Below are 22,321 nucleotides of genomic sequence, written 5' to 3' on the forward strand. Positions count from 1 at the left end.
GCTCATTAGCGGACACAACCCAGTGCTCATTTTAATATAATGCTATTGTGGCGTAGGCTCCCGCCTCATAGGATTTTCTGTGTGCATCATGGGTAAGGACATGCACAAAGGGGACAAACATGACTGCACGTTCCAGGGGCAAGAGCTGTCAATCAATCAAGAGACCACCTCTAAGTGAGCGTATAAGACAGGAGACCAAAGACCCCTGCCATCTGCCCTTGGATCAGCCCACCTCCTATTCTTGGAGCTGTACTTTCTCTTTGCTAATAAATCCTTTAAAATCCTTTGCTACACAATGCACCGTCTCCTGTCTGTAATCTTATCTTTCAGTTATGACAAGAACTGGGGTCTTTTCTTTTTCCCTTTTGGGGTAACAGCCCCACCACCAACACTCCTTCTCACCCCTAAAGCCCAGTGGATAGTCTCTCGTAAACGTCTCCTAAAAGGCAGTAAGGGATCTGTTAGAATAGTGGACACGTGACTTTCTGCAAAGGGAAATCGGGATGGTCTGGGACAATTGGTTGTTTTCAGAAAGCGAGGATGTTTTCAATGCTTGGGGGGGGAGTGTTGGAAGACTCTGTCCACTGGCATCACTGGGCTGCCTTGAGCAGCCCGAGGGAATGACAGTGGCAATTATTTGGAACAGTTGATTCTGGGAGACGAAACCCATAGATGACCTCACTAATTAAAATCCCTGATAATAAGACATACATCAAGTGCCAAAATGGTAACAAACCAGGTCAGTGTGTAATAATGAGGGACAGTGAATTGTGAATGGCTGAACCGGGAACAAAGGACGCTCCGTTTCTATTTCATGTCAGGGAAAGACACCAGGCTGGGGGGAACGCAGCCCATGGAAAAGGTAAGGATTCAGAATTCTCCTTGAGGTAGCAGACGCTGATTTTAAAAGTGAACCTAAAATAGAATACACATCCTTTTTTTTTTAAACATCTTAAATGATAAAAGTGTGTTCTGCATCTGATAGAAATTTAATTGGTTATAAAATCCAGAATCCGTAACCAAATATTCCTTAAATACTATTTAGTTTCTGATAAATTGCCCAGAACACTAGAAAGTTTTTTTTTTTTTTAAATATAGAAATGAAGAAATACATTTTTGTCTATGGTAGTAAAGCTTTTGCAACAGATTTCATTGTAGTTGTGCTAATAAGTTCTGAAATCATTATAATTATTTGCTTAAGGGGATTAAAGCATTTAGGAGCTGTTTATAATGAAGCATTCAGGAGAATGTGATTAGATCTGAAATTGGTGTTTCAGTAACTAAGAATTTGATTATGAAAACTGGTGGTGAGTAATGTTTAAATGTTCACAAAATTTGTTTAGTAGATTTACAGACTGAACAAACTGAGCACTAAACAAAGTACGAATAACAGAAACGCTTTTTAGACAGAAACTCTCCTATTTCATTAAAGATCTTGCCATCACCATCTCTAGACATAAGGAAACTCTGGGGAGAGAACCAGGTCCCCTGGCCGGGGCGTGGCGCACAGCCCTTACCGAACACAGTCATGTGCCTCACGAAGCTCACGTCCCCCGCACCGTCCTGCAGACACCTGAGGGACAGGACAGCTGTAGTCAGGCCACTGCCCACAACACAGCCTCACCCCTCCCCTCGTAGCCCCCCACGGAGGCTCTGCCCTGGCCACCGGCACAAAGGACTTCGCCCACAGTTTCCCGCGCTTCCGTCTGTCCTCACAGAGGCGATGGCCCTGTCTGAAGGGTCTTTGAAACCCCAGAGCCAAGCCCAGGTCTGAAGCAGGCAGGAGCCCCATAAGGCACATCCCAGGCTACTCTGGGGAGGGACGGTGTCAAAGAGGGACCTCACCTCCCTCTTCAAAGGCAGCCTAAAGCAACAGATTTTTTTTTTAAATTGAAGTATGCTTGATTCACAATGTTGTGTTAGTTTCAGGTGTACAGCAAAGTGATTCAGTTATACCTACACACACATATATTGTTTTTCAGATACTTTTCCGTTATAGGTTATTACAAGATACTGAATATAGTTCCCTGTGCTACACAGTAGGTCCTTGTTGTTTATCTATTCAGATTTTTAAAACATAAAGATTTAAAGTCTTTTACATAGAGGACAACCACTCTAGATAGCCTTGGACTCCTGGCCAGCTTTGCTGTGGCTCGGAGCGGGAGCTATTTCTCTTACAATGTGTGGACTATAAAGAGGTGCCTGCTTGTAGGGGGCTTAGAGGAAGAGGGGGAAGGGGGGAAACCCTGACACCGGGAGATGTTCAGGGAGAAAAAAGGGCCGGGGGAGGTCCTGGCCTTTGGCCGGGCCAGGAACCCAAGCCTGTGTTGGTGGAACCAAGGACCTCCCTGGCCCAGACCCTGGACTCTGGGGAAACAAGGGGGCTCCCCAACACAAGGCTGCTCCTTAGGCTGGTCAGGAGTGAGGGCAGGCTGTGGGAGGCACTCAGGACCCTGGGCTTCACGGTGATGCTCTAGTGTCTAGGGCAGGCCCTGTTCACTCCCTGGCCTTAGTTTCCCCACCATCAAGTGAGGAGGAGGAGCAAGGGGTCCCACTCACCTGAAGGCACCTGAGTAGCCAAAGTACGGTTCGTCGGAGTTGCAGGCGCACTTGTCCGTCCCTTTCCCCGCACAAAGTTGACACAGCTTGGGGAAAGCTGTCTGATTCATACAGGGCATGCAGCTGGCCTCGAAGAAATTGGACATTGCTGCTCAACACAGAGACAGAAGGACCTCAGGGCGTGAGCCGGCATGGCCCCTGGGGGCCTCTGGGTGTGTGTGTGCACGTGTGCGTGAGCGGCCCTGTGTGAGAGCCCAGGAGTCTGCACATGCCGCAGGACTGTCCTGGGGAAGCCACTGTGTAGTGGCGGTGGACAGTGCCTGGGCCCGAGGGCACAGGTGGCCCAGGTCCCTGTGGGTTCGGGCATCGCAGTCACCATGGGCCAAGGGCTCTAGCCCACGAGGTGTTTCCCAGCCTGTCCACTGCAGGACCCGAGAACTGCGAACTACACTGAACCAAGCTGCCATCCCAGCCACCCACCTGGTCAAATCAGCAATACGGAGGCCCTGGGGCGGGGGGGGCGGGGGCAGACAGAACTTTAAACTCGCAGGAACCCCCAGTAGCCCCAGTCTCAGGACAGGGTCTCACCCACCCCTCTGCTCTTCCGATCCGGGGCCTGCGTGGCTCACGGGATCCTTCTTCTAGAATTTATGGGCAGGGGTTGGGAGATAGCTTACCTGGTGGGGGTGAGGGGCTGCCAACAGCCGCCTCATGACCACCCAGACAGATGTCCAGCAATGTCTGATACTGGAGCCAAGCGGGACCCCCAAGAAAGGGCAAACCTGGCCAGAGCTGTGGCCAGGCTGCAGCACCCCCTAACCCCAGCAGCCCCTAACCCAGGAGAAACATGGATGCAGCAAGGCTGGCAGGGCTCAGAAAGACACGCTTTTGCAGAGTGCAGAAAAGTTGGCTGTCAACTTTCAGGGGCTGAAAAGGCACCCCAGGCTCACCTTGGCTCATCATAACGGAACAAGAGACTGGAGTACACAAAAAGCATAGCTCTGTCTGCTCATCCCCTCTCGCCTTCATTCCAAGCCCCCACCCAGGGCACCGAGGCCCAACTGCGGGCGGCGCGGCGCTCATCCCTAGTGAGCTTTCCTGGGCAGCTGGAAAGGAGTTTCCCCTCTGCGTCGCCACGATTGCCCTGGTCAAGCCAAACTGGGATTACTGTGAATGGGGGGTTGTCAGGTGCCTAGAGACAGGGGCATCTCTGCTGAGAGAAGGAAAAACACAGCTGGCAGTCCCCGAGGGTCACGGGTGCAGCAGACCCAGCCAGGAGCACGTTTACAGCAGGCTGTCCTCACCCCATGTTGGAGCTTATGAAAGGTGTACACCTGACGGTGATGGTAAGGCTCCAGTACAATCCATGTGGGCAACTGGAGTAGGAGACAGAAGGCACCCCGCCCGGCCAGCTTACCTGCTTCCAGGGAGTCAGAGGGAGATCCCCTAATGAGGGTGTTCCACCCAGCAGACCATCCCAGGCCCGTGTGGCAGGTCTTCCTGCCTTGCAGCTGGCCCAGCTGGAGGTTGCTGCCCTTCTTCACCACAGCTACGACATAATGGTGGGTCTGTGGATCTGCAAAGGAGCAGAGAAAGAAGGACCAAAGGAAGAGGCCACATCATTGCACCGACTGTGTGTACAATGAGGAATTTGGGGAGATACTAGGACCTGCAACATCTCCTGGTAAGTGGGCATAAAAGGAAAGGGAATGGCCTTTACTCGACAGGAGAAAGAAAACTGTTCCTTTTTAAGGCAATAAACTTTAATCCTTTTTCACATCAGTCATTACAGAGCCTGCAGCTCCTGGTCATTCTGCTGTTACTGTTTCTCCCCAAGGACTTTTCTCCCTTCTCTGCTTCTCTATCTGCAGCCCAGACACGAAGGTGAAGGTACCTGGGCCACCCCCAGGATTCTGCCAGGGCCCTGCAAGTTGGGCTCAGCTGGAAGCAGGGTATGCTCACACACACTGGTGACACTCATGGACAAGTATGGCAGGAGGCAAAACCCCATTCTTTGACTCTCCAAAACCTCTCCTCGCAACATTCACAGGCCGATGTTCTACGGCACCTGAGGGGCACTTGGCACAGGGAAGAGGCTGTCGGGCCTGTGTGTCTCTGAAGACGGGCCTCCCATTGGTGCAACTCCACTGGGTGGGTGGTGGACTCTGGAGAGTGCGTCCGCCTCTCAATCAGCAGCACCAGCGGCTTTCCCATCAGGATGTATAATGTTCACAGCTTCCCAGGGAGAACCAAGATCCCAGCCTCCATGGGTCAGCGGAGGGGACAGCCTCTCACGTTCCAGAGAGCTCCAGCAACTTTGTTCCCTGCAAGTATAATGCTGACAAAGCCCCTGCCTCCACCCGTGGCTGCTGTGTCAGAACAGAGACCTGGGTCCCCACGGAGGACGCACCATCTTTTGACCCATAGAATTCTGCCACAATGGGCTTCAGGTTATAGGTGGCCAGGCCTTCCTGAATCAGCAAACTGCCTTCGACGGTCACAGCATCTGCCTGTTTTGCCTGAAAGAGAAGAGACCAGACATGAATGTAGCCCCTCACCTAACCCTCTGCTGGGGACACTTGCCACATAGATACCTGCATGGCTCAGACCTCCTCCGCCTCCCTCGTGTAGGCTCGAAAGCCTTCTCAGTGAGCCTTTCCCCAACCACGCTCTTTAAGCTACCACCTTGCAAATGCTGGAAGCCTTCTGTTTTTCTCCTGAGCCTTTATCAACCACCTGACAAACCTTTTTCGTTTATTGCTTGTTCTCCCCTTTGGAATGCAAGCTCTGCCAAGGCGGGGATATTACTGCTGTGTGGGTTTAGCCTCTTGAATCCTAGCAGCTACTGCAAGTAGATGTTCAATAAATGCCTCTGGATAAGTGAGTGAATGAACTATAGAATATTTCCATCCATAAGAAGTCATGTTTTGCACTCTTGAATCTGGATTCCCTCTCCAAGGATCTGTCAGCTAAGGTTTCCTTCCTTCCTGTGAGAAGCAGTAAACTCACAGCCTCTTCTAAAAAATGAGGGTGGATCATTTCCCTCACCATCACGGAAAACTTTTGTTTGTTTGTTTCTTGCAGCTAGAAGTTTGTACCTCCTAATCTCCTTCACCTATTTCTTTCTTCCTCCTATCTGCCTCCCCTCTGGCAACCACCTGTTTGTTCTCTGTATCTATGACTCTGTTTCTGTTCTGTTCTATTTGTTCATTTGTTTTGTTTTTTAGATCCCACATATCAGTGAAATCATACAGTATTTGTCTTTCTCTGTCTGAGTTATTTCACTTAGCATAATACCTTCAAGGTTTGTCATTGTTGTCACAAATGGCAAGATTTCATTTTTATGGCTGAGTAATATTCTGTTGTATATATACACCATTGCTCCTTTATTCATTCATACTGATGGCCACTTAGGTTGCTTCCATATCTTGACTATTGTAAATAATGCTTTTTATTCATGTATTAACTGACATTTAAAGTAATTTAGCTTTTTATAAATTTAATATTGTTTCTATATATTTGCTTCTCTTTTCCCATCCCATTTTTTCTTATGCATATTTTACAATAGTTATTCATATATGTGTATGTATGTATATAAAGTTAGTACCCTATTAGATGCATATATCAGAAACCAACTTAAGAAAAGGAGGGATTTAGTATAAAGGTAAAAGGACAAGAAGACCACAAGGCCTCGTGAGCACCATCAAGGTCAGAAGCAACAAGAATTGACATGGGTTTCAGTCCATCCCCAGGGGCTCTGGCTCTGGTTCTCACTCTACCCTGCTTTATATACATCTTCCCTCCTGACTATGTCTTCCTCCAGTTCCACTATCAGATGCAAAGACAACAGTCTTACAGAGGCTGCTTAACCAGCTCCCACAGTTGCATAAGGTCAGATTCCTGTAACAAATCAATTCTCTCCATACATGTGCACACATACATGTACATATTGGAATGAATTAGAGAAAAATACTTAAATCAAAGTTTGTATGCCTCTTTATGACCTTTACTGAATACTTCCAAAGTGTCTCCCAGAAATGATGTCGAAATTTCTAACTTACAGTGCCAAGAGAAATTCATACCAATTTTATCCAAAACTACCAGAAAGAAACACTATCATTTAAGAAATATTATTACATAACTAATTATAAACTGTGACTTTAAGGATGGATTAATTTGCATCTCTTCGATTATTAAAAAGGATGAACATTTTTCCTTCCTTGTTTATATCATCTATTAGTTGCAATTTCTGTGAGTAGTTTGTTTATAGCTTGTTATTCTTATAAATTTAAACATCTTTATATAGCTTTTACACTATGCTGTTTTGTCATAGCTGATGTGTATATATTTTTCTGTATGCTTAGGGCTTTAAAAATTTTTTTTTTCAGAGATTTAAAATTTTTCCATCTCCAAAGTTGCCTAATTTTGTGATTTATCTTGTTATATCCATCTATATTAGTAAACTTGAGTCAAACTAGGAATTCATTTTGGTAAATGGATTAAAAATCTCACTTGATTTTATTTCTAAATGGCTACCTTGTCCAACTAAAAAATCCTTTCTCAACCATTGGTTTAGAAAGATTGCCTTATCTTACATACCTGTCTAAATCCACATGTCTTACATAAAATTAAACCTCAGGCTCAAGGGCCCTAAGGTTGGACATTTATCATAGTCTCCATCTACATCATATCTTGTAGATAATTAGAGAGATGGACGGATTTCCAAACATCCAAGACATCTAAGTTTGCTCCATCTGTCCAAGGACGCTGTTCTTTGTAACATTTATTTGAATACGTTATGAGAGGAGGTGTATAAGTCAGTGGTAGAGTGTGTGCTTAGCATGCATGAGGTCCCGAGTTCAATACCCAGTACCTCCATTAAAATCAATCATTCAATCAATCAGTATGTTATAGTTCCAGGCAGGCCTCAGTCACTCCCCTGGCAATTTTATTTTTCATACTATTTTATATTCTCATCCATGCATTTTCTTAAGAATTTAAAAACTATTTTAATAACTTTTAAAATTATAATATATTTTTGATGAAAATTATGTTAATTTTAGGAATTAACTTTGGAAGACTATGCAAATATATGATGTTTAGTCTTCCTATCTAGGAATATGGCATATGTTTTAATTTGTTAATAAATATTTTTCACTTGCCCCAGACTTTTGTTTTATATTCATGACAATCTTGCAGATCTCTCATGTGATTTTTTTTTCCTGAAACATTTTCCTGTATATCATTTTTAATGTAAATGAGATCACAATTTGGGGCTATTTTTGTCCAACTAGTGATTGTTCATATACGAAAATAACATTAATTGTGATATATTTATCCTTTACCAAACTAATTTTTTCACTAATAAACATCTCTCTTGATTCCACTGTACTTTCTAAGCATGAAATTGTCTGGAAAATATTGGTATTTTGTTTGTTTCCGACTCATAGGCATTTTATATCTTACTGCATTACTGGGAAATTCCAAAAACAGTATTAAGTAATAATAGTGATACTAGAGCTTCTTGTTTGTTTCTCAGTATTTGTAGATTTCCCTTCCAGTGCAGGTCTGGCTCTGCTTTACCATGGGCATTTTCACTGAGTCCTCCTCTACCAGTTGTTTAATTATTATTATTGTTGTTTTCACTACTAATGAATGTTGAACACCTATGTTTTTGTCTACACCCGCTCTCTGTACTTTCAGGTCTCTAGCTTATTTCTTTCTCCTCTAAAGCACGGTCTAGTTCCTGTGGGGAGAAAATTGTTCTGAAGCCATAAACAATAACATGTGCAGAAAAAGAAGAAAGTATTGATTTCCTTCCATTCTCTCTAGGCAGCAGTGACTTACCTCAATGGCCCTGAGGCAGGCAAGGTAAGAGTCTCTCTTTATACAGGTGATATGAGCACCTTCCAATGGAATGAGTTTGCTCGTAACACCACGGAAATGGGAGCACTTCTCGGACTCAGAACTTGAGACAACGCACCATCTCACAGTTTTCTCAAAAACAGCCAAACACAGCCCTGGGGGAGAGAGGGCAGGAGTGTAAGGGACCCACCGCACCCACCTTTCTCTGCTGGAAGAAGAAGTTAAAGACAAGGTCCAGGGTTGGCTGAGAGGGGTAGACAAAAATTGGATTGGCTGCCTGGCTCACATAAATTCTCAGGTCCCATTTCTCTGATTGTACCTTTCCCTGTGGAGAAAAAAAGCTAAAAGCATCCCCCAAAAGCTAAATATAGAATTACCATATGACCCAGAAATTCTACTCCTAAGTATAGATCCAAAAGAATCAAAAACAGGTACTCCAATACATATATACAAATATTCACAGCAGCACTATTCACCACAGTCAAAAAAGGTGGAAACAACCCAAATATACATCAGTGGATGAACTGACAAACAAAATATAATATGTCTGTACAACGAAATGTATTCTACCATAAAAAGAATAAAGTACTGCTACATGCTACAACATTGGTAAGGCTTGAAAATATTACGTTAAACAAAAGAAGTCAGACATAAAAGGCCACACGTTATATGATTCCATTTATAGGAAGTATCTGTAATAGGTAAATCCATAGAGACAAAAAGAAACTTGGTGGTGGCCAGGGGCTGGGGGACAGGAGGATGGGTACTGACTGCTTATGGGTACTGGGTTTTCTCTTGGGGAGATGAAATTGCATTGGAATTAGATAGAGGTGGTAGTTACCTAACACTGTGACTGTACTAAATACCACCGAATTGTACTCTTTTAAATGATTAATTTTATGTTAGTGAATTTACCTCTAAAGAAAAAAAAAACATTATGAGAAGGAAGCTGTGGGCCTAGTGACTTAGTCTTTATCTTGACATTGGATACTCTAACCTTCCATGGTGATAACTGCCCAGGCATTAAAATCAGAGGCTGTTTATTTCACTGGTGCTTTAAGCTGCAGTAACTAGTGTCGAGAATATTACAAAGGCAACATGCTGCTTACAAATCTAGGGTATTTGAGCAAAATGTTATCTTAGATGAAATCTAGAAGGTGAAGGTGACAGCATTAACAGCCAGCAATTTTTTTTCTTTTTTTTTTTTTAATTTGAAGTACAGTCAGTCTACACTGTTGTGTCAATTTCAGGTGTACGGCACAATAGTTCAGTCATACATGTACCTACGTATGTTCACTTTCATATTCTTTTTCTTTCTTGTTTTTAATAGGAACATACATATATTTGTTTTCATATTCTCTTTCAGTTACTATAAGATAGTAAATATAGTTCCCCGTGCCTCTATTCTTTTTCATTATAAGTTACTACAGATACTGAATAAAGTTCCCTGTGCTGTACAGTATAAACTTGTTGTTTATCTATTTTATATATAGTAGTTAGTATCTGCAAATCTCAACTAGTGATTTTTGAGGAGGCCTCGCATGTCAGGGAGTGGGCGAGGTACATGGCCCTCTTCTAACGTCCACAAGTGTTCTGCCAGTTGAATATTGGTGTTCCAATTTTGTAGATGAGACTAAACAAAAAAAGCAAACAACAACAAAAAACTGTCAGAGGCATCAAATAATGAGAGATGAAGCTAATATTTGAAACACTCAGCTCTATTTGACTCCAAAATCTGTACTGCCTTTGAACTATCTGTAAGCAAGAAATATCAAAAGGAATGGGGCAGGAGATAAATTTCCTCAGAGAGAATCCTATACCAAAGAGCTACTGTATACAACTGCAGTTTTTTTTTTTTCCTTTCTCAAAGGTAAGCACTTACTGGGAAAGCGTTTTGGAAAGTCTGCATTTTCAGTCACCTGTGCTTATGTTCAGATGATTACGATTGTAGCTTTGGCACTTCCCATGTATTTTAGAAGTGTGAGTATAAAATAGGGTGAATGACGTTTACATTGTTGAGGAAAAGCTAAAGTCTTGACAAACACATGGTACGAAAACAGGGAACTAAACAACAATAGAATTGTAAGATTTATACTACCTTCAAAACTTACTACAAACTGACAGTAACCAAGGCAGAGTGCTATTGGCACAAGAAGAGACACAGAGCTCAATGAAACAGAACACAGAGTCTAGAAATTGACCCACATAAAGGTCAGTACATTTTCAACAAAGCTGCAAAGGTAATTCAGGAGGCGAAAGGATATTCTTTTCAAAAACAAGTCCTAGAATAACTGGATATCCCCATGAGAAAAGTAAATCTCAACTCTTACTTTACACCATATATAAAAATTAACTAAAAATGTACCGTAGACTAAAACATAAAAACTGAGGCTCTAAAACTTCTAAAGTAAAACAGAGAGGAAAATATTGAGACTTTAGGGATAGCCAATTCCATTTTTAGAGAGGACACAAAACATAAAAACAAAAAAAATAAAAATAGGTAGGTGAACCTGATTGAAATGTAAAACAGCTGCTCTTCAAAATATATCTTTTGGAAAATGGAAAATTAAGCTACAAGCTTGAAGAAAACAATTATAATACATCTATTTGACCAAGGGCTTGTATCCAGAATAAATAAAGGGCTTTTTAAACTCAATAATAAGTCAAATAATCCAATTGAAAAAATATTGAAATATTTGAACAGATACTTTATTAAAGAAGATATACAAGTGGCCAATAAAAACAGGAAAAAATGTTCAATATTATTACTCATCAGAGAAATGCAATTTAAAACCATAGTGAGATGCCACAACACACCTACTAGAATGGCTAAATGTGAACATACTGACAACACCAAGTGTTGGCAGGATGTCCAGCATCTGAAATTCTCATATTGCTGGTGGGAATGTAAAATGGTACAACTAATCAGAAAAGTTTGACATTTTCTTAACAAGGTAAACATACACTTACCATTTTGACCCAGGATACCACTCTCAGATGTTTATTCAAAAGAAATGAAAACATATGCCCACCCAAAGACTTGTACACTAACATTCATAGCAGCTTTAGTCGTAAAACGCCCAAACTGCAGTCAACCTCAACATCCACTAACAAATGCATAGATAACAAACTGTGGTAAAGCCACACCACAGCATACTACTCAGCAATAAAAAGGAGTCAACTTTGATACCACAACAATGTGGATGAACCCCTAGACAATTATGCTGAGTGAAAAAAAATCCAGACACAAAAGACTATGTACTGTATGATTCCATTTATGTGAAGTCCTAGAAAAGGCAAAACTTACCAAAACTGGGGAAAAAATGGGAATGACTGGGAAGGGGTAGGGAACAGATTGGGAGTGATGGTAATGTTCTATATCGTGATTGTGGCAGTAGTTACATGGGTAGATATATTTGTCAAAATTCACTGAACTGTATGTATACTTAAAGGAGGGCATTTTATTATATGTAAGTTATACATCAATAAAAATGATTTTAAAAAGACAAAGAACGAGAGTGTGTGCAAGCAAGATAAGGGTCGGTGGAGTAAAGTAACCTAAACGAAGCCAGCCATCAATAACTCCACCTGACAGTGGGAGGATTTCAAGAAGGGGCGATTGTGGGGAGGGTATCGCTCAGTGCTGTAGAGGGCAAGCTTAGCATGCACGGGGTCCTGGGTTCAATCCCCAGGACCGCCACTAAAATTTTTTTAAATAAAAACTTAAAAAGATAAAGTATATATATGTGTGTGCGTGTTATATATATATACTTTATATATACATACATACGTATATACATATATATATATACACATACATACGTATATATATATATATATATAACACACACACATATATATATATGGGCAATCAGAGCCCATAGTGAATATTTCAATCTGATCCTGGAAGGGAAAAGCTGCTGATGGCCACATGTTCACTACATGGAGAAATCTCTTCCCCAGAAGAGCAAGAGGCAGAGAAAGTAGGTGGCGGCTAAGGTGGAGGATGTTCTGAGCCCCTGATTCTTGGCTCTTGCAAGGCCTACTAATAACCATTCCCTCTCCTTTGGCCTTTTGAGTTTAAACTAGTTTGGTTGCATATCTGTCATTTGCCACCAGAAAAGTTTTTGTTGGCAGAGAACACTGAGCTTTGAAGAAGGCACGTCCTGGACTGCAGCCTTGTCCAGCAGCCAAGAGGAACGGAATGTTGGGGGAGGGGGGCAATGCTGGGGGAGAGGCAGCTCCTGCCTCTGGTTTGTAAACACAGAATTGACTGGGAAAATGAACTTTTGGTCAGTATCTGACACTGCCAAGAGAGGGGATGGAGGAAGAACAAACACCACAAGCCCTGTTCAGGAACAATGAGGGAGAGACCAAGGGGGCTGTACTTTGGATTTCCTGTGAGGTAGCGGGACCACAGCTATAGCTACCTTGCCAGCCTGCCCCAGCCCCAGGCCAGCTCCCTGTGTAGCCCTAGGTGGCAGCACTGGGCCAGGGAGGGTCCACCACAAGCACTCCTCGCCCTTCCTGCCTTCTCCTTCTGCCCTGCCTAGACTACCCCTTCCCCCATGATAGATGCCCTATCCCAGAAATGCTCTGACAGCCTGAGACTTGCCTAAGCCAGGGCTGGACAAACCCAGTTGTTAAGCCAGGGAGGACTGTCCTCCTGCATCTCGGTAACTTTTCACCATTGTCTTCCTTACAGCTACCCAGCCAAGAGCTCTGCTGACCCCCAACACAGGAAGGGGCCCCTCATGTTTATGTGCAGGATTTTTTTCTAGTGATAACTCACCTGTATTTAGAGCTGTGTCCTTAGGTACCTAACCTCATTTCACTTTCACAACAACTGCGTATTTGTTGTGAAAAAGCAATTTCTACAGAACTGAGGAAATTAGCTCAGAGGGGGCAAGGGATCACCCAGAGTCACACGGCACTGAGTGGTGGGTGGATCCCATTCTAGGCTGATTGTTTCTCCCCTGTATTCCCTCACCTCCCTGGTTTGTGGTAGGGATGGGAAGCATTGTACAGTTTAGAGCAGAAAAGATCTTTTTAGTTACATACCTGACATGCCGTGTGCCCCCTTCCCCTTCTTAGTAATAATCCATGAGCCCTGGAATTCTCCTTGACCTTGTTTCCTCCGCTGTGAACTGGTTCAACAACCTCTAGGCTAGGGGTCATGAACTTTTTCTGTAACGGACTAGCTGGTCAATTACTAGATTTGTAGGACACACACAATCTCTGTGGCAATTACTTAACCCTGCGCTTAAAGCCTGAAAGCAGCCATGGACAATGCTTACCTGAATCAGCATGATGCTGTTGCAAAAAAAAATTCTATTTATCGATGCTGACATTCGAATTTCATGCAATTTTCGTGTGTCAACTAGTCTTTTTTATTCTCTTTCATCCATATAAAGATGTACAAACCATTCTTAGCTTATCGGGCTGTACGTCAGGCAGCAGGCGGAATTTGGCCGGCTGGTTCTAGTTTGTGAACCCCTGCTCTAGGCTACCGGTTTCTGCAAGGGCGAAAGTTTGTCAGGTGCAAGGATGCCGCGGCAGGCGGAAGGCACTTTGTGGCCAGCCAGGCGCTGGGCTGCTTTGAGGTCTCTTAGATCAGGCAGTGCAGTATCCTGCGATGGCTGACCCTTGGCTAGCATCCTGTCCCTAACCTGGAGGGCCGGCCCCCACCCGGCTCCCCGTGCGTACTCACCCAGCGACCCCGCGCACAGCAGGACACAGATGGCGAGCCTCATTCTCCGCTGCGGGCACACGACAGCCACCCGGCTTCCAGGACCTCAGCCAGTTTTACCTGCCCGCGACGGGGCGGCTCCGCCTCCTCCCAAGGGTTCGCCCTCCCTTCCGGGTGGATCGCGCTCGCCACACCCCCACTCCTCCCCCGGGCCACTTGCCCGCCCACCCGCGGCTGCTCCCTATGCCCAGCGCCCTGAGCTGGATCTCCGCTCGCGGGCCAGGGGTGCGCACCCCGGAGGTACCAGCCGCAGCAACCCAGGAGCCCGCTGGGCTGACTGCCTTACTCCACAGAGAGAGAAACTGAGACCGGAGACCAGAGTGACCGCCTGGGCCCCAGGTTAGTTACTAGAAGGTAGGTTCCCTGATCCCCCCAGACATTCATGTAGACAAGCAACTCTTAGATGTACTGAACACAGACTCCTCGGGACTGAGGGGAGGTCGGCAAGGTGAAAACGGTGGACCCTTTCCCCAGGAAAGCATGTGCACACGTATACACTACGTTTTAAACACAATTTTCAGGGATCCTCAGACTCCTCCTCCGAAAGCAGCTCAGTTATCCACTCCGAGTCCCTCCTGCAAACTCTCCGGGCCCCCACCTCCGTGACACGGTCCCCTGCAACCTTCTGCAGCATGCTGAGGTCAGGCGAAGCGCTAAACCGAGAGGGTGGCTTCTACCCACCCCTGCAGCCTGCAGCCCGCAGCCCGCAGCCCAGTCTCCCTGAAGTCTGTGACCTCTGCCTGGGGGAAATCTTCTGAATTTAGATAGAGTTTTAAGAACTTTTTCTTGGAGTATAATAAACATACATAAAACTTCACATATCCTGAGAATACAATTTAATGAATTATCACCAAATGAGCACATGTGTGTATAAAAAGTACCCACATCAAGAAACAACGTTAACAGAGCTGGGATGCCCGTCTTCCAGTTACCTTCCATCTCCCCACAAAGACATTCATTATCTTGACTTCTAGCAACATTGACTAATTCTGCTGATTTTTTTTTAACATAGATATTGAATCACACAATATGTACAAATCTGTCTTCTTTCACTTGAGCCTATATTTGTAAGATTCATCTATGTTGCTGTGTATAGTTGGCCTTCAGGCAATGTTGGTGTCGCATATGACCCCATACTGTGTCTGCAGGACATGCTATTTATCTTTCCTGTTAATGACAGTAGTTTCCAGTTTGGGCTCTTATTGTGAGTGCTACTGTGAACATTCTGGCACACGTCTTTTCCTGCACATATGTATGTATTTCTGCAGGGTATTTTATTTTCCAGGAAGAGTAATTGCTTGCTTATAAAGTAGGTACATGTTCAACTCTGATAGATACGGCCAGTTTCCCCCAGCGGTTGAACCAATTTTTACTCCCACTTTAAAAGTAGGAGAGTTTGATTGTTCCACGTTTTTGCTGTTTTCCTGGGAGTGTTGGTGGTTTTGCACTATAATTTTGAGTTTCTCTGATGACTTATGAGGTTGAGCACCTTTCTATATGCTTATTGGCTATTTAGATGCCCTCTTGTTCAAGTCGTCTGCCCTGAATACATTTTAAATAGGCTTTCTATCAAATGAAGTTTTGGGACTGGCAATATAATAATTCAAACTGCAAACCAAGACTCGTCTAATAAAGCAGCCTCGGCATTTGGCCTTAAGAATGTAAGAATGTATTACAATTGAATTTAAACAGTCTGCCTTATTATTTTAGCCCACCATAGCTCTTATTCTGCCCACTCTCCTTGTGTGCAAAGGGTGAATCTTTGTTAAGGAAATACTGTTGTTTGTTTCAGCTCCTACCAAGACTATGAAAAGTTCTTCCCTCTGCCAGAGACTAACCCTGCCCTCCACTGAGGCCAGAGATAGTCCTGGGAGTGAGAAGAGGCTGTAAATCATGGAAGTCACAAAGTTGAGAGCACGAGACTATGATACACAAACCTGGCCTCTCCTCCATTTCCCTGAAATACACATACATACACACAAACACACACCTCAGATTAAACAGTATCCACTTCCTTCTGCATCTTGCAGACATCACCATCCTTGGACAACCAGTGGGGGAGATTCCTCTTCCCTTTCACACCACCTCCAGCCAACTGAGTTGAGTTTTCAACTCAGGAAACATACATTATCCCTCTCTATGTGCCAGATGACAGGGTGGAGTGAGGAGGGGAACTTTCACATCTGGTCAGCTTCTGAGGTGATCCTCTGGACTTTGGAGTGAGGCCAGGTGGAGCACACTGAGAAAGGCTTAAGGGCCTCAGTTTACCCGGGATCCGTGCTGAGCAGAGAGGCTGGCAGGGTCCGTGATGACCACACCCCATCTCCTTGTGAGCTGGAAATAGCTAGCATATTTCTAGTCAGAGACTAAAGCAATCTTTAGACCAGCAATCCCTCCTGAACATCATCTCACAGGAAAGGATGAACAAGTCCTGCCCTTGGTGAGACACTCATCAGGGGGTCTCCGGCATGGGGTTTGCCTCAGAGACTACTAAGGGGTAAACCCTTACTCTGGGTCTACTGTGATGGGGACATTGTCCTGAAGACCACCTGCTGCACCCACCCATGCTGAAGACACTAACAGGCCAGAGACTCTGAGTCAGACTCTCAGCAACTTCCACCTCTCCTTCCACTCGAGGAATCCTTTGACCTTTAGAATTTCAATAATGAAAATAGCATTTCCTCTTTTTAATCTAGAGAAAAGGGAATATGTATAGTTTTAAAGTGAAACTTTTATTGAACTTACATATAGAAAGTGTACAAATCAAGTGTACGGCCAGTGGATTGACATACCATGAACACACCCATGTAACCCACACTCAGAGAAAGGGAATATTGCCAGCACCCTAGAAGCCCCCTCTTCCCTCTTAGAGTCACCAGTGATCAAAAGTACCCATTATTCTGATTTTGAACACTGTAGTTGAGTTTCACCTGTTTTTGTATTTTATGCAAATGGAATAATAATGTAAACACTGTTTTCTGTCTTGGTTCTTTGTCTAAAAATAATATTTGTGAAAGTCGACCATGCTGTTTCACATATTGTAATTTGTTCATGTTCACGGCTGTGTAGTATTCCAATGGTGAATATATCAATGACTATTGATGGACATTTGGTGTTTTTTTTTTCAATTTGAGGCTATTATGAAGTAATTACTGCTGTGAAAAAATCTTGTACATATCTGTTGGTGACATGTGTATGCGTTTCTGTTGATTCTATACAAAAGGGAACAATTTCTAGATCACAGCATATGCCTATGTTCAGCTTTAGAAACTGCTGCTAGGGCAGGAGGGGAGTGGCTATAGCTCAGTGGGAGAGTGCATGCCTAGCACGCACAAGGTCCTGGGTTCAATCCCTAGCATCTCCATTAAAATAAGTAAATAAATAGTAAAATAAAAACTTAATTACCTCCCCCCTACAAAAAAATATATAAAAAAAAATCCTGCTGCCAAACTGTTCTTAAAGTAGTTTTCAATTTCCACTTTCCTCCCACTCCTAACAGTGCATGAAAGTTTCAGTTGTCCCACATCCTTGTCCACACTTGGTTTGGGCTGACTGTTTAATTTTAGCTCTCCTGGAGCATATGATACTCATTACAGTTTTGATGACTGATGACTGGTAAAGTTGAATACTTTTTCACATGTTTATTGGCAATTCAGATATCTTCTTTTGTGGTATGATGATTTTTTTTCCTCTTTTTTAACTGAAGTACAGTCAATTACAATGTGTCAATTTCTGGTGTACAGCACAATGTGATATGCCTATTTTTATTGGATTATTTGGCAATTTTTTCTTGCATTGTAGGAGTTCTTTTTAAATTCTAGGTATGAGAACTTTATTGGACACAAGTGCTTCAAATACCTTCTTCCGTTTGTAGCTTGTCTTTCACTCTTGATGATGTCTTTGAATAAACAGAAATTTTAAATATTTCTGAGTCCAATTTCAACATTTTCCTTTATGTTTAGCACTTTTTTTGTCAACTGTTTAAGAAATCTTTACCTATACCAAGTTCATGAAAATAGTCTCTTATGTTTTAGGAGATTTATAGTTTTACCCCTCACATTTAGCACTGGAATCTATCTGGAATTGATTTTTTTTTTTTTTTTTTTAGCAGAGAAAGGTTTAATTGCAGGGTTCAAGCAAGGTGAATGGGGTGGCTTTTCTTAACATGACATTTTTTTGCCCCAAATATTTACTCATTAGATCTCCTGGAATTTTAATAAATGGTTTATAAACCCTCTAATCTGTACTATCTAACTACACCTATAAACTGAATGACTTGGTGAGCTAGCATGATTGTCACAGAAGATAAGGCTGAGAAGCGTGGCCTAAATTCTTTTGGAACTCTATTTGTGAATGGTGTGAGATAGCAGCTTTCCCCTCTCATTTATATGCCCAGTTGACCCAGCATCATTTACTAGAAAGATAATTCTTTCCTTACTGCACTTTAGTATAAACGTTATCAAAAATCAGGTAACTGTCTATGTGTTTCTGGACCCTTCATTCTGGTCTACTGATCTATATATCAATTCTTCCACTTATAACTCATTGTTTTAATCTCTGTAACTTTATATCTTCATATTTCATATTTCATAGTTAAGTCCTCCCATTTGTCCTTCAAGATGGACTTGGTTTGTTTGCTTATTGTGGTGGTTGTTTTAGCTTCTGCAATTCCATGTACATTTTTAAATTGACATCTCAGTTTCGGGGAAAATAAAAATACCTACAGAGATTTGACTGGAACTCACTGTCTTCAGTGAGTTAGGAGTGTGGAACTATTCAAAATTTTGATTAGTTTGGAGGGTCCTGACATCTTGACAATTTTATGCCTTGCAATGCATGAATATGGTATATCCTTCCAATTATTTAGCTCTTCTTTACTAGGTCTTCTCTTGATAATATTTTATTATAGTGTTCAGTTTAAAGGTCTTGCACATCCTTACTAGATTTGTTCCTAGATACCAACTGCTCTTTGGTGCTATTATAATGGCATCATTATTTTAACTCATTTTCCATTTGTTTCTTGCTGGTATGTGTAAAAACAGTTGGTTTTTGTATATTGACCTCGAATCAGTGACCTTATTAAATTATCTTATTAATCATAAGATAGTATAATATCTGTATAGTTTTAAAACATTTAAAAATTATAACATGAATCACCAGTGCATTTAGTGCTTTGATGTTTGAAGACGTATCATTAAATGTATAGACATAATTAGATCGTTGCTTTTTGTTTAAACTAGGCAGTTGAAATGGCTGTGAAGACTGACTCTAAACCAAGAGTCCTCAAATAACTATTGAAATTGCACAATAAAAAATTATATAATTATAATAGTTTCTTTTGGATTTTCTGTGTATATCCTTATTTTTGTGTGAATTAATGTTTTTTTGTTTGCTCTTTTCCAGTTCTTATAATTTTATTTCTCTTTCTTGATTTACTGCACTGACTAGAACTTCCAGTACATCACTGCATAGAATTGGTGATAGCAGAGAAAAGTTTTCAGTAATTCACCATTAGGTAAAATGCTAGTGTTTTGTTTTGTTTTGTTTTCAATATTATTTAGATGTTTAGATTAATGAAGCTCTCTTCCTCCTGGTTGCCTTTTTTTTTTAAATCATGAATGGGTGTTGAATTTTTATCAAGTATTTTTCCTATACTTACTGACATAATCATATGATTATGCCTCCTTTTTATGTTAATGTGGAGAACTACTCTTATTGATTTTTAAATGTTAAACCACTAAAACATTCCTGGAATAAACCTCACTTGGTTGTTACGTATAATGCTTTTAATATATTGCTGACAGTGAAATTCTAATATTTTCTTTGTGATTTTTTGCATCTATCTCATCTTTTTTCATGAGACAATTTATTCTTCATTTTTTCTCTATTTCAATTTCCCTGTAAGTTTGGTTTTAAGGTTATGCAAAGTGGGAAATGTTGTCCCTTTTCTTATTCCTTGGAAGACATCTAAAAGTAGTGTTATTTTCTTATTAAATGTTTGGAAGTCTTCACCAGTAAAGTCACCCATGTCTAGAGTTTTATTAGTGGAAAGGTTTTCAATTCGAGATTAAATTTCTTTAACAGCTAGACGAGTGTTCAGATTTTCTGATTCTTCAAGTTTCAGAATTGGTACATTTTGTTTTTCAATGAATTTGTCCATTTCATCTAAATTTCAAATTTATTGATGTAAAGTTGTTCACAATATAAAGATAATATTGTTCATTTTTAATGTTTACTAGTTTATTATAAAGGATATTATAAAGGATATAGATGAAAAGCCAGATGAAGAGGTTCATTGGTGAAGTCTGGAAGGGTCCTGCGTACAGGACCGTCTGCCCCTGAGGAACACCTGGAGCGCACCACCCTCAGCACGTGAAAGTGTTCACAGACCTGGAAGCTCCTATACATTTTCATGTATAGAGAATCCTTGCTATTCTGAAATTTAGGTTTTCTTTTTTTTCTTGATTAGCATTGCCAGGGTTTTATCTGTTTTATTCATCTTCAAGGGCCAAATTTCGGCTTTGTTGATTTTCTCAATTGCAGATTCACTTCTTATTTCATTGATTTTTACTCTCTTGACTTTCTTTGGGTTTTGGTTTTTTTTTTCCCCTAGTTTTTATAAAAGGGAGTTAAGATCATTGACCTTCAGCCTCTCTTCTACTCTAATATAGGGATCAAAGGTGACAAATTTCCCTAAAAACACTCCTTTTCTTGATATATCTTTATGATTATCCCCAAAATATTTAAATATATGTTCTAATTCAAAATATATTCTAATTTTCATTGTGATAGCTTATTTGACTTATAGTTTATTTAGAAATGTACTACTTGATCTCCTGCATTTGCAACTTCCTGCTAATCTTTTATTACTTATGTCTAGCTTAGTTCCAGTATGTTAAGGTATCATGCTCTGAATAATTTCAGCCTTTTGAAATGTGTTGAAGATTGTTTGCTGGTCCAGCATACAGTTACTTTTTGTAGTTTAGTGTGCATTTAAAAATAATGAGTATTCTGTGGTTGTTGGGTAAAGTGTACTATTTGTGTGTATGTATAAAATATGTAATATTTATGTATAATATATAAAGTACCTACATAAATGTATATGTGTATATAAATTGCAAATTGTGTTGTTCAGTTCTATCTTTGAATTTTTATCCAATTTTTCTATTAGTACTGGAGAAAGATGTATTAAAGTTCCCCACTGTGATTGTGGATTTGTCTATTTCTTCTTTTAATTCTGTCAATTTTTGCTTTATATATTTTAAAATTATATTTTTGAGTGCACACATATTTGAGTTTTGGGGATTGTGATCTCTTACCTGTAGGTTAGTCCCTTTATAATTATGATCATTATGAAATGCCTCTTTATCTCTAGTGATGTTTCGTGCCTTAGATTCTTGTCTAACATGGATATAGTTACACCAGCTTTCTTTTGATTGTTGTATGCATTTTTTATTGTTTTTAATTTGGGGGGAGGTAATTAGGTTTTTACTTATTTTCAGTGGAGGTACTGGGCATTGAACTTAGGACCTTGTGCATGCTAGGCACGCGCTCTAACCCTGAGCTATACCCTCCCCACTGTATGCATGTTTTTTCATCCTTTTGTGCTCAGTGTTTCTGTGCCCTTATATTTCAAGTGTGTCTTTCATAAGCAACATGTATTTTAAAAGTTCCATCTGACAATCTAGACTTTTAATTGGCATATATAGTTTGTTGACATTGAACGTAATTACTGATTATTTGGGTGTTATCTACCACCTTATTATTTTTTTCTATTTGGCTAACCTGTTTTATGTTTCCTTTCCTCTCTTTTCCTGCCTTCTTTTAGATTAGTCATTTTTTAAAAATTAGTTTATTCCTTTTCTCTCTATTAACTTGTTAGTTACATGTTATTTTTCTCTGTTTTTTTAGTGAGTATGCAATAGATTACAACACACACACTCTTGACTTACATTGTAAGGAAAGTTATCACTGCTACAACTTCTTTGTTAGTGGTAGGGGCTTTATAAAAAGTTCATTTACTATCTTCTGTCTCGTGTTATTGTTATGCATTTTTAATTACATTTATAGTTTAGAATGTCATAAAATATTATTGTTTATTAAGTCAGTATCTGTCTATATCTAACCACATATTTACTCTCTTCATTG

The 22,321-nt window shown here is 41.3% G+C and overlaps 1 protein-coding gene and 1 long non-coding RNA gene across 2 annotated transcripts in view; one reads left to right on the top strand and one right to left on the bottom strand.

Annotated features, from left to right (window-relative positions):
- Window positions 1–14,290, bottom strand: part of LOC102515239 (inhibitor of carbonic anhydrase-like) — a 36,360-nt gene extending 22,070 nt beyond the window's left edge. Inside the window, exons 1-6 of the mRNA XM_006179715.3 lie at window positions 14,135–14,290; window positions 8,407–8,579; window positions 4,970–5,078; window positions 3,977–4,135; window positions 2,560–2,707; window positions 1,518–1,573 (exon numbers count right to left, since the gene is read on the bottom strand). Of these exons, the coding sequence (XP_006179777.1) occupies window positions 1,518–1,573; window positions 2,560–2,707; window positions 3,977–4,135; window positions 4,970–5,078; window positions 8,407–8,579; window positions 14,135–14,177 (688 nt within the window). The 5' untranslated portion in view covers window positions 14,178–14,290. The remainder of the gene's footprint in view (window positions 1–1,517; window positions 1,574–2,559; window positions 2,708–3,976; window positions 4,136–4,969; window positions 5,079–8,406; window positions 8,580–14,134) is intronic.
- A 69-nt stretch (window positions 14,291–14,359) lies between these two features.
- Window positions 14,360–17,281, top strand: LOC116666137. The gene is made up of 2 exons (XR_004322991.1): window positions 14,360–14,512; window positions 14,695–17,281. It is a non-coding gene; the product is annotated as an uncharacterized LOC116666137 (long non-coding RNA).
- The last annotated feature ends 5,040 nt before the right edge of the window (window positions 17,282–22,321 follow it).

Source organism: Camelus ferus, chromosome 1 (assembly GCF_009834535.1).
Source record: "Camelus ferus isolate YT-003-E chromosome 1, BCGSAC_Cfer_1.0, whole genome shotgun sequence".
In the NCBI taxonomy this organism is placed as follows: Eukaryota; Metazoa; Chordata; class Mammalia; order Artiodactyla; family Camelidae; genus Camelus; species Camelus ferus.